The sequence below is a fragment of the Leptidea sinapis genome, chromosome 36 (genome assembly GCF_905404315.1).
Source record: "Leptidea sinapis chromosome 36, ilLepSina1.1, whole genome shotgun sequence".
Lineage (NCBI taxonomy): Eukaryota > Metazoa > Arthropoda > Insecta > Lepidoptera > Pieridae > Leptidea > Leptidea sinapis.
Window position 1 is genome coordinate 6,016,851 of NC_066300.1, and position 16,396 is coordinate 6,033,246.

The 16,396-nt window shown below is 34.1% G+C and overlaps 2 protein-coding genes across 2 annotated transcripts in view; one reads left to right on the plus strand and one right to left on the minus strand.

The window, feature by feature from the left end:
* LOC126975575 (dystrophin, isoforms A/C/F/G/H) overlaps positions 1–16,396 on the plus strand; it is a 657,038-nt gene that overhangs the window by 340,485 nt on the left and 300,157 nt on the right. The gene's annotated exons all lie outside the window — the stretch shown is intronic.
* LOC126975583 (uncharacterized) lies at positions 5,064–13,849 on the minus strand. The gene is made up of 5 exons (XM_050823532.1): positions 13,701–13,849; positions 8,206–8,334; positions 7,256–7,361; positions 6,834–6,991; positions 5,064–5,275 (listed from the first exon to the last, which is right to left on the minus strand). The coding sequence occupies exons 1-5, from the start codon at positions 13,738–13,740 to the stop codon at positions 5,112–5,114; spliced, it is 597 nt and encodes a 198-aa protein (XP_050679489.1). The 5' UTR covers positions 13,741–13,849; the 3' UTR covers positions 5,064–5,111.

Consider the following 16,396-nt stretch of genomic DNA (forward strand, 5'->3'; position numbering starts at 1 on the left):
ACGGTTTAGACTTCAAATTAGTTTCAAACGAATAACTCAAAACAACAGCTAACTATATTTATCTAAACTGTGTTGAAACTATCATGTGAACGGATCTATTGCGGTGTTCTCATTGGCTTCACAAATGTCCCGTTTTTTGAGTGTTTATTTTGGAACATACAATATTATTTATAAACATTAAAATTTTAGGAATATTGAGTTATATTAGGTCTTTGCAGTGTTGTACAAGTTGCTTAAACGGCTGGTAAGAATATTGTTTCTTATCAAATCTATTAATAAAATATATTCCCTGAGGACTACGACTGAACCGATTTTATTTTTGATAGCAGTCGGCGGTTTATTCGCTATTCTGAGTAATATAATATAATTCATTCTCTTTTTTAATTGATGTGTCACTCAAACTTGTAAAGTCAACTGTTTCTTTTGTATCTTCTCAAAGCCTAAAAAAAATGTGCCATTTTATTTTAGGTGATCACTCCCGCCTTTTCCAACAAATGCGATTCTACTATTTCGGCTTTGATCTTTGGCATTGTGAAATAAAAACCATGATACAAATTGCAAAATTAAAGTTAAGATTTTAATCTGAATCAAATTTTCAACTTTAATAACAAAATAATATTATCTTCATATATATAAATTACATGATACGTTGTTTGTCCGCGATGGACTCCTAAACTAATGAACGGATTTTAATGGGGATTACTTTATGGTGTAGTTTGGTCCAACTTCAGAGATAGGATAGTTTTTATTTTGATTTAGGACCCATAATCGTTTTTATTTTCAATATTTGTTTTGTATGGCAATATTTTCTATGAGATAATTTTGTGACGCACGGTTTGACAGTTCAGCTGTGAAACAATTTCATTATAACAACAGGTTGCATTTTTTACGAAATAATTCTTGGATGTTTTGAAATATTATTGGCAAATTCCTATAAAACAGTATTTTTTTTATTATCTACAGAACAACGTCTGTGGGGTCAGCTAGTAAAATATATAAAAAAGTTTTAAATTATTTGATGACAATGGCTTTGAGCTGGTCATTAATTATGAGGTTTCCAATGTGAAAAGCAAATAAAAAAAGAAAATCGTGATAAACAATATAAACATTAAAAAGAACTACATCTCTAACAGTGATACAGCAAGATTGAAATAAAAACTACGCTTAATAAACCGACTTCATAAACTCATAAGTATAAAATAACTTAATAGAGATTTAATTTTATACACCTCTTATGCAAATCTTATACCTTTAGTATTAATAAAATACTGTTATTTGTATGTGCTACCTATTGATAGGGTTTAAGTCACATACAAAAATTTTCATTAAAAATGTTCATAAAATGAAAAGTATGAGGACAAACTATGCCAATTTTTTTTGTGAGACGAAATGACAAACGTTCTGCATCAAACTAAAGAAGAATCACGGAAATCTGAGATCAATCTCAGAGTAATCAGTGTACATAATTAAAATACCGGTTTAATTGAGAACCTCCTCCTTTTCGAAGTCGGTTAAAGAGGAAAGTGAATCTATTGTTACTGTAACCTTTCGTAAAACAGTCAGCTACGCAGTCGTTAGCTTCTTATTATTATGAATATCAAACCATTAGCTAACGCACACATAGACAAATCAAAATAGTTCACGCATTTTCGGGCTGTCAGGTAGTCTAAACGCTGGTATTGTCTAAGTCTATGGACTGACCTCAATAAATAATTAATTGACCTAAATAAATAAATAATTGTATTTGTTGGACAATTACAAATTATGTCAGTATTCGCGACCACGACATGTTCACGAAGCATACTTACACAAACAATGAATTCAAGCTCTAAAGTTTGATGCAACCTTTATACGATAATTTATATATATACAGTTTTTTCTTTATTGCTGCTCATGAAGAAATTAATATTATTTAAATTTTTTAAACGATTCATATATTGGATGCAGCACCTTACAAAATAATTTGTCTTGAATATTACAGCGATTGTAAAATACTCTATTTGATTGAAATGACCGTTGAGTGGGCAGATGACAGTGGCCGTTGAGTTTCTTGTATGTTCTTCTCACGAGCTCATGGTTAATTCAAAAGAAATATTTAAAATGACTATTTAAAAGCGCTTAGCTTAAACCTTATAGTTTATTTCATTTTGAATTTGACCGATTGAGCGTACGGACGGACAGAAAGCGGAGTCTTAGTAATGATAAGTTACTGATGAAGGGTAATCACCCTTAGGGCACGGAGCCCTTAAAATAAGAGTGTCAGAACGAAGCTCGTCTTCAGAGTACGTGAACAAAATTTCAAGATAAACGAGATAATTTGCAAGCACACACCGCGACCTGCGTCTCCTAACGGCGCCCCATTTTTCTTGCGAAGAGGTGTCTTCGTCATTTACTCTTCAAATGTTTGCATACATTATATTCTCAACTACAGGGCTCCTAAACTTGCTTAAGGACATTTGTACTTCAAGGAATATTTTTGAAGTGAATGTTTCTTTAGCACTTTTCTTGGGATGTGTATAAAAATGTTGAACTGGCGTCAGGACACGTGGCCTGATCGAAAATTTGTAAGACAGTCGTTGATATTGTGAATCAAAGTCTATTTTTCTGAGCGATAAACTTTTTCATATAAAATAGACAGAAGAGAATAGATAGAGAATAAGATAGCATACTGATAAATAAAGCAATTCGTGCGTAATTAGTCCATAACCATTCTAAAATATGAAAAAAAAAGGCACAACGTTAATGTTCAAGTTTTCACAGTCTCGGAGTGAAACCCATATTTTTTTATGTTAGTCATCAACAACATCACTTGATGGTTGTTGATCACCCACACATCGACCCTTTCTGTACTTCGTGTGATAGGAAATCCTCATTACCACAAAAAGGAATTGAACACGATTAACTGTAGCTCAAAGGCAGTCTTTCTGAATATAATTCAAATAATTGGAGTATCAAATGGCTGAAATAATTAATAATTTAAATTAATTCATTTTGGGGCTCATCGGCACAAAAACTCATAAAAGAGCTATCCAGGCGCCTTACCGATTTATCAGTTGACCCAAGGTCTGGCGTTTACTGTCTGGTACATATTTTCTTTTCTGCATTTTTGGAAACAAAATTTATGTTATTTGGAGTAATGGTAAGCGAAAGTTTAGGTTTAAACGAAATATTCCTCCTATTAAATCATAAAATAAATAACATAAGTTTATAAACGACTCTCTTTTTTTCTTATATTTTTTTGTTTAGCAACTGACATTTTAACCGTATGTATGGTCATTTGGCCTCCTATCCTATAAAAAAGTATATTCTTACAACTAAAACTTCTTCTTATTTCAATTTTGATTCATCGACGTCTCATTAATCTTTGGCTCATTTAAATCTCCCCGCATCATTCATCAAAAACAATTAAAAATCACATTTACACCTGTTCACTAAATGCAAAACTACTTCAAAACTCAAAACGCCCGTCATACTCTCCCATTACACATTTATTATACGAAAATAACCCTTACAGGCTTGTAATTAAGCGTAAAACCCTTTATGAGACTTTTGATTCGAAAACACGCGAAATCAACCCTTATTCAATTGAGTTAAGTGCGGCGGTAGCTGTATCATTGGTTGTGTAAGCGTTTAACACTTATCGTTTCAATGTACGTCGTCTTTCTGTCTGTCTGCATGACAAATTACTTCAGAACTCGATTAATGATGGCGGCTGAGTGTAGATTTATTATGTGGGGATAATAACAGGAACTATGAGATACGCTTCCCTTGGGTAATGGAGACATTGTAGTTTTTACGTAATTTTCGCCGACACTCCAAAGTGATTTAACAATAAGCCTCTAGATCTCAAAAAGAAAAAGGTACGCAGTTAAGTTATATGTTTGCTGTCACATATTTTTGTTTCGGACTCATCTTAACAGTGGCCATACAAATGCTCGTACGTGACTAAAGCGTTTTTATGTATCTCTCTTAAATTTACAGTTTACTTTTGTACTGATATATATCTTGCGCAATGTACCTATGTTTCTATGGAAGCAGAAATCCTCCCAATGATTGCTTTTTTGCACAAATTTTGGCCGTTCATAATGTACTCATAAATTGTAAAAATTAAGAAAACATTGCGATAGATACCTGGCGCATGTAATGGTGATTCTGTATGACAAACATTTATTTCACAAAGTAAGGATTTTTTCAAAACACGTATTTCGTGGAAGAAGTCTTATAAAATTTCTGCACACCATTTTTCGATCAATGTTATCGTTTTCTCTTGCTTGTCGTCAACAGGCGGTATGCGTTTGATGAATCAACATGACTTTGGAACATGTTTGCGTTGGCAATAGACAGAATTGCGAAGTGTTCTCTTAAGGAAAGAAGAGTTAACTATTTTAATTGTATACAGTAGTAATAATTATTGGTTTTTTATGTGGAAAACCTGAATTTAGATAAAAATAATATTATGTATCTATAGTCCGACAACTTCGTGCGCGACCGTCCCACGGGGTTACAGACGGTGGCGGGTTTTATTTAAAAATGTTATCGGTTCGCGTCATGAGTGACACGATAAATAAAAATAAAATAATATAAATATGTACGAGATTGTGGGCGGCGGTGATTAACAACAGGTGACCCGTACGCTCGTTTGTCCTCCTATTCCATTGAAAAAAAAAAGAGCTCGCGTCACCGCAACGCTTAAAGCAGTATATCTGTAGCTATACAGCTGACGTATTATGCAACATTAGTGATGTGTATATCTTATAAGCGAATGGTTTTAGTAAAAATTTCAATGTGTATGTTTGATTAATAATTTATTCAAAAGTGAATTGTAATTGATAATGCTATTGATTTAAATATTATTATGAAATTTCAAATTTAAATATTAAAAGTTCAAAATCTTTATCGGCAGTCTCAACAACAGCTGTCAAATACTTTTTTTATTGAAGAGGAGATTAAACGATCGTACGGCTCATCTGGTGTCAACTTATCACCGCCCTCTACATTCTCTTGCAACACCTGAGGAATTACAGGAGCGTTGCCGGCCTCTTGGAAATGTAATCACTCTGATATTCTTATGAAATATTTTTAATCAAATTTAATAAGTAAATGCTCATGCTTTATTCCGACGTAGAATCAGAATCACTCTTTGATTCTGATGATGAAGCAGTGGATCCACTACCAGATCGAACCTTGTAGTCGTAAAAGAAGTGGACCCTGTAGGTGTTCGGCCCTTCATCGTCAGTGCTATTCGCGCATCTGTGGTCATGAATCTTTAGGAACACTGAAAAATATATTTAAAACACAGCTTAGAAGTTGTAAGTGAATGTTTGCTATAGACTAACCCCCTTATTCATAATGGTCCGCTAACTTAAAACAGCCGCTTAGGAGTGTTTTTTCTCATTCTGACTTAGGTCAATAGAAGAAGATAGAGTGAGAATTAGCAATGCTTTAACTTAGCAGACTATTGGGAATAATAGGGTTAAAATATACTTGCGTTAGACGAGTCGAGTGCGAGGGAGAAGAACTATCGGATACACAGGAAGATGGAAAAGGCTAGAAAATCTATCGTAACTGTAACCGATTTTGATTGCCAAATCGTAAGTGGTCAGCCATAATTGGCATTAGCTTCTTAAGGCCTTACAAAAAAACTTGATATAAAGTTATACCTGAGAACAAATCAAGAATATGCAAAATTTTGACTAAGTATATCGCTGACAACACAGTCAATATAATGATAATTCTGAAGTTTTCCAAATGTCAATCAGCCTTGTAAATAAACGCGGGAAACGTCTATTTGAGAAAATGTCTATTTGAAAACATTTGACATATTCTTGGATTACGCTTAGGTATAATTTGATGCCAATTTTATTTGTAAGGCCGTGTGTGTTTTAATTATTTAACCACTGGCTAACGCACACATTAACAAATAGATCAAGTCTATGATAATATTTGCTAAACATTTAAATTGGGATCAAGCTAAGGGTCTGGAAGGAATAAGTTTAGAATTGACAGAATTCTGAGCACGCACATAAATATAAAACATATCGAAATTCCTCCCTTTTTTAGACTCAGTTATTAACTAATAATAGAAATCGCCTATAAGTCATAATGATACTATTATTAAACCGCCAATAGGTCATAATGCCATGATTATTAATCAAAAATTTATGACGTCACTGACGTTTTTTTTGTTCACTGAATTTTGTCATCTGTCATTTATCTGAAATTATGATGCTTGCTCTACATTGTTGAAAAAGAAGAACGATGATAACGTTTTTTCTTAAATGTTGCCAGACAACCAATGAAAACGGGCCAGGTTTATCACTTTAGTGTGCGTCACAAGCTACGTCTTACACTCGCGATTTGTATGTCACTTTGTGCTAGTGTGCGTGTACTCAATATAGAGTTTAACTATCAATTTTTTTCGACATTTTCACAGTCTATCTTGATAAATAAATGATCTAAGGTTTTTTGTGAAAATGTTATTCGGTTTAGCTCTCTACACTTTTTCCCCATTTATCTATTACAGTGTTGACTCATGACTCCTCACGCATGAAAAAATCTTAAGTTTTTCATCACATATTAGTAAACTTAATGAGAAATATATTCCTAGCTGTCTTCCACAATTTCATCCATGTATTATATTATAAATCCTCCTTTTTCTGATATTTTTCCAAAAAAATAAAGTTCTACTAATTCAGTTGGTATTTATGGCTATGTCACTCGCAGTTTCAGCAGTAAATAATTTACTAAAATACATTTATTAGCGTCCGTTTATATACTGATACCAATAGAATTGGAATGTTTACACGGCATGTACATTGCAAACTTTACCCTACTTGTTCCGTCTTGGCAGTTTCTGTAATGCATCATGCAGGAACTCTTGAACGACCTCCTGGCCCTTTGGTAGCCACCACATATCCACTTTATACTACGATCATTCCATTTCTTCACCATGTCGTCGGGACAAGGAGTGCATTTCCTGTGCCATTTTCTCCTAGCGAAATAGGAAAAATGGAAAATATGAGTCACAATAGTACACAAACACCTGTTTGTGTACTATTGTACAGTATGTTAACTGGGTACTGTCACCTGACAGTGCCCAGTTAACATACTGGTGTGTATGCGTATGTTTTTCCTGCTCATAGGGCTTCATTCAACAGAAGGACTTAGTAATGCAGTAAATTAAAAATAATTCAAAATGTGTCATTGATACTAGCTAGATAAATCAGAAAAATCATAGTTTTACCTCTGTACTTACCAACCAGTCCCCGCAGGTGTTGATTTCTTATCTCTATCTACTGATTCTGATGAACTTGATGAATCGGAAATCTCCAATGACTCACTTTTACCGCCCAGATTGTTGTCTATATTCAAATAATTTTAATAAAAATAAATGAGTCATATATTATAGCTATGACCTACCGTATCTTAATTAATTCCTATTTTGCCTATCATGTGGTTGATGAAATGAATGGCAATTGAGAGATATAATAATAATAATATTGACACACTGTTACACAAATTATCTTGCCCCAAACAGACACAGCCTCTACTATAGACACAAGACAACGATATATACTTACTGAAACCTACATATACACAAATAATCATCCATGACTCGGAAACAAATATTCATATTCATCATATAAATGATTGCACCTATCGTCGATCGTCGATAATATATTTTTATTGTAATATATATAGTAAGAGACGAGCGCAGTTGTCACTACAACTGCTCAGAATTTTTAAGTTTTTCATGAATCCTGAGTGGCACAGCATTGTAATGGGTAGAGCTTATGAATGACCATCAGCTGATCGTCTCATCCCTTATTGTCATAAAAAAATGTATCATATCGAATACCGATTTGTTTCTAGGTCGCAATGTGGACAGTGATTTTTGCTTACACCAGTAAAATATATTATAATTGGGCATACTTTTGTTTTCGGTAATGTGTTATTTGTTTTTGCTTAGATTTCATTTGTCGAGTACACTGGTATTACAAAAAACAAAACAAATTAAGTGGTAGTTTCAAAGCGGCTCGTTATCCCACATGGTTACCACTGAATATTTCTAGATATCACTAAATGCCACTGGATATCACTAGATCAACGGGCGTGTCAAACGTTGTAATTATTATTGTAAAAGCGATTGTAGAAGCGAAAACAAACTTACAAAATATTTGTAATAAAAAAAACAATGGTCTTTACCGTCTTTCTTGAAATCGCCGCTGGATGAAGAAGTTGATCGATGCGTTTTTCTTCTTGTGTTAGCAGCTTTCAGATCATTATTCACTTCGTGGATTTCAGTTTTGTTAAGTAGTGCAATAGATATGTGGACTGAAATTCAAAATACACTAGCATTTTAGCACACACAAACTATCGCACATGTGTAGCAGTTATTCTGTGTCATCTTAATTTATTCGCTTGTCGAAAGCTGCTCTTGGTAACTTCAACCAGCCATCCGCTGCACATGAGAATTGACACCCTGGCCCATACGGCAAAAGAGAAATCTCCTGTGCGCTCTTTTTGCCTCCAACTCGACTCTTGACGACTTTTATCCGCGACTACGTTAAATGTGAAACGTATATATGTTATTTGATATGAAGTTAAAAATAATATTATCATATTCCTTGGCCTCGAATAAGATGTTGTTTGACAGGTGGACAGACAAACAGACACTTAAAGTGTCCTGTAATGCATTATATAAATTTGTCTTTGCGGATAATTGTCAATGTTTAATCAGTTTGAATTCATTTTAATATCAGCCACGGGTGATCAGATCATGTGTCCCGACGCGAGTTTATCATTTTATACCCATCGCAAGAAAAGTTTTCACGTCGCTAAAGAAGATTTCACTTCAAAAATAAAATTAAAGGAATATAATAAATTATTGTGGCACAGAATCTTAATTTTATAAAGTGGTTTTGTATACACAAACAGCTATGAATAGACGTTTCATTAAGTCCGACTGGAGATTGTAAATCCAACATAATTTAGTATTGTAATATTCAATAATATCAATTATAGTGTTTCCGGGACGATACGACATGGGTACCTTCAAAAAAAGTGCGTACACCGTCCTTAAACGCCGGCAACGCTCTTGTGATTCCTCTGGTGTTGCAAGAGAATGTGGGCGGCGGTGATCACTTAACACCAGGTGACCCGTACGCTCAGGGACGTATAAACTATAATTTAAAACTGTTTAATTTCGAGAATTAAAATATACACACCCACAACAAGCAACACAAATAGTTTAATACATATTCTCATGCTTTATAAAATCAACAATACACCTTTCACCCGTTGAAATGTATGAAAAATAATAAATTTCTCTCGTACACCCGTTATCGCTGCAATATATTTATTTCATGTACTAAATTCAACGAAAAATTCGATTTCCCATTTTATAACCTGATGAGGTTTTTGTGTATATTAAAGCAGCTTGCCTCATATTTGATTTGCTCTGTGGACAAACTCGAATCGTGCATAAGATTTGATTCGTTTCGTCTTAATGTTGTCAAATTTTAGTGTTTGCAAATAGATTACATTAGCAATTCTTTTATAAATTATTAAATATTATATATTTGATCTGTAAAATCAGATAATTTGAAATGCATAATATCTCATATTATACCACGGACTAGTAAAAAATAACCTTACATTACAGTGTAGCACCTAAACAAGCCGATTAACGTGTAAATACATAGCCTCACGCACACACTTAGACTACTACAGGCCGATAGGCGGCCATTATGAGAATTGTCATCGTCTGTAACAAATCAATTTGCGTCTCAATAAAATATTTTTAAAATCCCGTTGTGCGTTGTGAAAAAGTGTAAAAACGATACTATATAAGTATTTGTGGCCATATATGATTATTTAAGGGTGAAAAAATCGTGTAACTAGTATCCCCCGTAACCGCACACACTAATAACGGTGCTTCACTTGCTAATATCACGGCGCGGAGTCCTTCTTTTTTTACTCGTCCGTGTATTTTACGGCAATCTTGAATTTTCATTACAATGTGTTCATCTTAATTTACAAATCAATATAGCATAAAAAAACGCTTTTTCTCACATTTCATACAGATACAAATCTGAAAACAATTGTTGAAAAAACTAAAAATTAACAGAAAACTAAACTAAGAAGTAGATTTTTTTTTAATATTAAGCTAAACTAGAGATAGTTGTGGTTAATAAAAAAATTGTGTTTGTTGCTAAAAAGTGTGGGATGCTTGATGTCAAACGCTGCCGCCACTGTTTTACAATAAATTACATTGAAAAATTGGTCTCATCTCTGCTCTGGTTTGCCCCAATATTAGCTCAAACATTTTGAACACGTGCAATGCAGAGCAAACTGTATTCAAACTGTTAGGGATCCAGTACCCTATGAATCGTCGGGAATCGACTCGAAAGAATCGATCATTTGACGTTGCGAGAGACGTATGGGTAGTATTCCATAGAGCTGTTAGACCTGATTTATATCATTGATTGATAGATGGTGAGTAGGATACTCACCATCTGGATATGTGACGTTCCTCCACATTTTACCACACATCAACAAACTATGGAATTACCTTCAAAGCGCGATATTATGAGAACCATCAACCCAGCGCCATAAAAGCTGGCTAAACTTCTGTTCCTCTGGTATGTGGGGTTGATCTCTTAAAGTGCCATACGCTCGCTTCTCCTCCTCTTTTATAAAAATATCTCTCCAGACGTACTTCTTCGATGAAATGCGTAATGTCTAATGGGGAGAAGCTATTATTGAGTTCCAACGGGATGGACTCCCATTATGTGTGCACTAAAATTAGAATGTCTACTTAATATGATTGATCTGTTTGGTATTATATTATGTTATAGTTTCTAGTAATTTTTATGAAAGCACTTGAGAAGTATATTTTCGAGCCTCAGTTAATTTTTTTTCTACTAAGTCTGGCTCTTCATCATCATTTCAGCCGTATGACGTCCACTGCTGTACACAGGCCTACCCCAATGATCGTCATGACTAGCGCGTTTATTTTTTTTCGGCTACCGGCTCCAGTTCAATACTTGGTTCTTTGTGGTATTTTCATCAGCCTACAGAAAGATTCCAGTCCTGTTAATCTACAGCCAGTGAGTCAGCATCTTCATACTGGTGTATTCATATTGGACTCACGAAGAAGGAATTGGAGTTGATTGTTGGTATAGGTTCCGGCACAAATCTTGAATGGCGAAGGGAGTAAATGCACAGGTGTGTACTGAAATTTCAAAGACAACATCGCCCGAGAAACACTACCTGTTGAGTGTGATATGCGTATATGAGCCCACAGTTCCCTCCTTATGTGTATGTGAATTGACTCCTGCGTATCAAATTGGTGCAATATCCAATGAAATGAGCGAGACTCAAGAGGACCGTAAGCTATAACCAAACTGGAATAAAACTGCTTCATACCGAACGTGTTCTATTATTGGTAGCTATTTTCAGCATCTATTTTAAACGTGTAACTTTTCTAAAATCAATACAACGGTCTGTTACTCTTTCGGCAGCTTGCAAAGTCAAATAAGTAATAAAATATGTGCAACTCAATATACTCAAAAAGAAAACACATACGAGTGGTGGTGCTACCGAAAAATTTTTTAGTTTTTTATTTATTTGTGACTTGACTAAACGTAACAATTAATCACAATAGCTATATTAATAAATATTGTTTTTATTAGCGAAGCAAAACAACATTGATGTCAAAAATGTCATCTGACTTTAATTCTTATAATTTTTAAATTACTTTTTGCTATAAAGTGTATCATTTAATTAAATGGAGTATTATTATTATTTTATATAGAAAAAATAACCATAATCTTTCACAATGCTGGCATTTCATACGCATTGTGAATAACAATCTGCATTATGAGGGTAGCACGTGGGATTAATAGCATCAAATTTTACACTCATCCACGGAAATGTTGATATGAGAACACGCTATATTTTCATTAAGAAGCGTTCACCATTATCATTATGTATAGCTCTACATAACACGAGTAGTAGAGCCTTCTACTTTGTTTGCGTCGACCACAAATTAAATTCACTCATGTAAAAATAGGATTTTATGAATAGTATTTGTCAAGAGCAGTTGTCAATTTTATGTTATTTGGAGTAATGTTAAGCGAAAGTTTAGGTTTAAACTAAATATTCCTCCTATTAAATCATAAAATAAATAACATAAGTTTATAAACGACTCTCTTTTTTTCTTATATTTTTTTGTTTAGCAACTGACATTTTAACCGTATGTATGGTCATTTGGCCTCCTATCCTATAAAAAAGTATATTCTTACAACTAAAACTTCTTCTTATTTCAATTTTGATTCATCGACGTCTCATTAATCTTTGGCTCATTTAAATCTCCCCGCATCATTCATCAAAAACAATTAAAAATCACATTTACACCTGTTCACTAAATGCAAAACTACTTCAAAACTCAAAACGCCCGTCATACTCTCCCATTACACATTTATTATACGAAAATAACCCTTACAGGCTTGTAATTAAGCGTAAAACCCTTTATGAGACTTTTGATTCGAAAACACGCGAAATCAACCCTTATTCAATTGAGTTAAGTGCGGCGGTAGCTGTATCATTGGTTGTGTAAGCGTTTAACACTTATCGTTTCAATGTACGTCGTCTTTCTGTCTGTCTGCATGACAAATTACTTCAGAACTCGATTAATGATGGCGGCTGAGTGTAGATTTATTATGTGGGGATAATAACAGGAACTATGAGATACGCTTCCCTTGGGTAATGGAGACATTGTAGTTTTTACGTATTTTTCGCCGACACTCCAAAGTGATTTAACAATAAGCCTCTAGATCTCAAAAAGAAAAAGGTACGCAGTTAAGTTATATGTTTGCTGTCACATATTTTTGTTTCGGACTCATCTTAACAGTGGCCATACAAATGCTCGTACGTGACTAAAGCGTTTTTATGTATCTCTCTTAAATTTACAGTTTACTTTTTTACTGATATATATCTTGCGCAATGTACCTATGTTTCTATGGAAGCAGAAATCCTCCCAATGATTGCTTTTTGCACAAATTTTGGCCGTTCATAATGTACTCATAAATTGTAAAAATTAAGAAAACATTGCGATAGATACCTCGCGCATGTAATGGTGATTCTGTATGACAAACATTTATTTCACAAAGTAAGGATTTTTTCAAAACACGTATTTCGTGGAAGAAGTCTCATAGAATTTCTGCACACCATTTTGCGATCAATGTTATCGTTTTCTCTTGCTTGTCGTCAACAGGCGGTATGCGTTTGATGAATCAACATGACTTTGGAACATGTTTGCGTTGGCAATAGACAGAATTGCGAAGTGTTCTCTTAAGGAAAGAAGAGTTAACTATTTTAATTGTATACAGTAGTAATAATTATTGGTTTTTTATGTGGAAAACCTGAATTTAGATAAAAATAATATTATGTATCTATAGTCCGACAACTTCGTGCGCGACCGTCCCACGGGGTTACAGACGGTGGCGGGTTTTATTTAAAAATGTTATCGGTTCGCGTCATGAGTGACACGATAAATAAAAATAAAAATAAAATAATATAAATATGTACGAGATTGTGGGCGGCGGTGATCACTTAACACCAGGTGACCCGTACACTCAGGGACGTATAAATTATAATTTAAAACTGTTTAATTTCGAGAATTAAAATATACACACCCACAACAAGCAACACAAACAGTTTAATACATATTCTCATGCTTTATAAAATCAACAATACACCTTTCACCCGTTGAAATGTATGAAAAATAATAAATTTCTCTCGTACACCCGTTATCGCTGCAATATATTTATTTCATGTACTAAATTCAACGAAAAATTCGATTTCCCATTTTATAACCTGATGAGGTTTTTGTGTATATTAAAGCAGCTTGCCTCATATTTGATTTGCTCTGTGGACAAACTCGAATCGTGCATAAGATTTTATTCGTTTCGTCTTAATGTTGTCAAATTTTAGTGTTTGCAAATAGATTACATTAGCAATTCTTTTATAAATTATTAAATATTATATATTTGATCTGTAAAATCAGATAATTTGAAATGCATGATATCTCATATTATACCACGGACTAGTAAAAAATAACCTTACATTACAGTGTAGCACCAAAACAAGCCGATTAACGTGTAAATACATAGCCTCACGCACACACTTAGACTACTACAGGCCGATAGGCGGCCATTATGAGAATTGTCATCGTCTGTAACAAATCAATTTGCGTCTCAATAAAATATTTTTAAAATCCCGTTGTGCGTTGTGAAAAAGTGTAAAAACGATACTATATAAGTATTTGTGGCCATATATGATTATTTAAGGGTGAAAAAATCGTGTAACTAGTATCCCCCGTAACCGCACACACTAATAACGGTGCTTCACTTGCTAATATCACGGCGCGGAGTCCTTCTTTTTTTACTCGTCCGTGTATTTTACGGCAATCTTGAATTTTCATTACAATGTGTTCATCTTAATTTACAAATCAATATAGCATAAAAAAACGCTTTTTCTCACATTTCATACAGATACAAATCTGAAAACAATTGTTGAAAAAACTAAAAATTAACAGAAAACTAAACTAAGAAGTAGATTTTTTTTTAATATTAAGCTAAACTAGAGATAGTTGTGGTTAGTAAAAAAATTGTGTTTGTTGCTAAAAAGTGTGGGATGCTTGATGTCAAACGCTACCGCCGCTGTTTTACAATAAAATACATTGAAAAATTGGTCTCATCTCTGCTCTGGTTTGCCCCAATATTAGCTCAAACATTTTGAACACGTGCAATGCAGAGCAAACTGTATTCAAACTGTTAGGGATCCAGTACCCTATGAATCGTCGGGAATCGACTCGAAAGAATCGATCATTTGACGTTGCGAGAGACGTATGGGTAGTATTCCATAGAGCTGTTAGACCTGATTTATATCATTGATTGATATCCTACTCACCATCTGGATATGTGGCGTTCCTCGACATTTTACCACATATCAACAAACTACGGAATGACCTTCAAAGCGCGATATCATGAGAACCATCAACCCAGCGCCATAAAAGCTGGCTAAACTTCTATTCCTCTGGTATGTGGGGTTGATTTCTTAAACTGCCATACGCTCGCTTGTCCTCCTCTTTTATAAAAATATCTCCCCAGATGTACTTCTTCGATGAAATTCGTAATGTGTGATGGGGAGAAGCTATTATTGAGTTCCAACGGGATGAACTCCCATTATTGTGGATGTAAAGTGCACTAAAATTAGAATGTCTACTTAGTATGATTGATCTGTTTGGTATCATATTATGTTATAGTTTCTAGTAATTTTTATGAAAGCACTTGAGAAGTATATTTTCGAGCCTCAGTTCATTTTTTTTCTACTAAGTCTGGCTCTTCATCATCATTTCAGCCGTATGACGTCCACTGCTGTACACAGGCCTACCCCAACGATCGTCATGACGAGTGCGTTTATTTTTTTTCGGCTACCGGCTCCAGTTCAATACTTGGTTCTTTGTGGTATTTTCATCAGCCTACAGAAAGATTCCAGTCCTGTTAATCTACAGCCAGTGAGTCAGCATCTTCATACTGGTGTATTCATATTGGACTCACGAAGAAGGAATTGGAGTTGATTGTTGGTATAGGTTCCGGCACAAATCTTGAATGGCGAAGGGAGTAAATGCACAGGTGTGTACTGAAATTTCAAAGACAACATCGCCCGAGAAACACTGCCTGTTGAGTGTGATATGCGTATATGAGCCCACAGTTCCCTCCTTATGTGTATGTGAATTGACTCCTGCGTATCAAATTGGTGCAATTTCCAATGAAATGAGCGAGACTCAAGAGGACCGTAAGCTATAACCAAACTGGAATAAAACTGCTTCATACCGAACGTGTTCTATTATTGGTAGCTATTTTCAGCATCTATTTTAAACGTGTAACTTTTCTAAAATCAATACAACGGTCTGTTACTCTTTCGGCAGCTTGCAAAGTCAAATAAGTAATAAAATATGTGCAACTCAATATACTCAAAAAGAAAACACATACGAGTGGTGGTGCTACCGAAAATTTTTTTGGTTTTTTATTTATTTGTGACTTGACTAAACGTAACAATTAATCACAATAGCTATATTAATAAATATTGTTTTTATTAGCGAAGCAAAACAACATTGATGTCAAAAATGTCATCTGACTTTAATTCTTATAATTTTTAAATTACTTTTTGCTATAAAGTGTATCATTTAATTAAATGGAGTATTATTATTATTTTATATAGAAAAAATAACCATAATCTTTCACAATGCTGGCATTTCATACGCATTGTGAATAACAATCTGCATTATGAGGGTAGCACGTGGGATTAATAGCATCAAATTTTACAC

Bases quoted from the DNA above. Each gene is read 5' to 3' on its own strand.
- LOC126975583 (XM_050823532.1), bottom strand. From the start codon at position 13,740: ATGAGAATATGTATTAAACTGTTTGTGTTGCTTGTTGTGG. The intron at 8,335-13,700 runs GTGTGTATATTT...TTTGAATTTCAG, and splicing joins GTTTGTGTTGCTTGTTGTGG to TCCACATATCTATTGCACTA. The intron at 5,276-6,833 runs GTAGGGTAAAGT...TATATTTTTCAG, and splicing joins AAACTGCCAAGACGGAACAA to TGTTCCTAAAGATTCATGAC.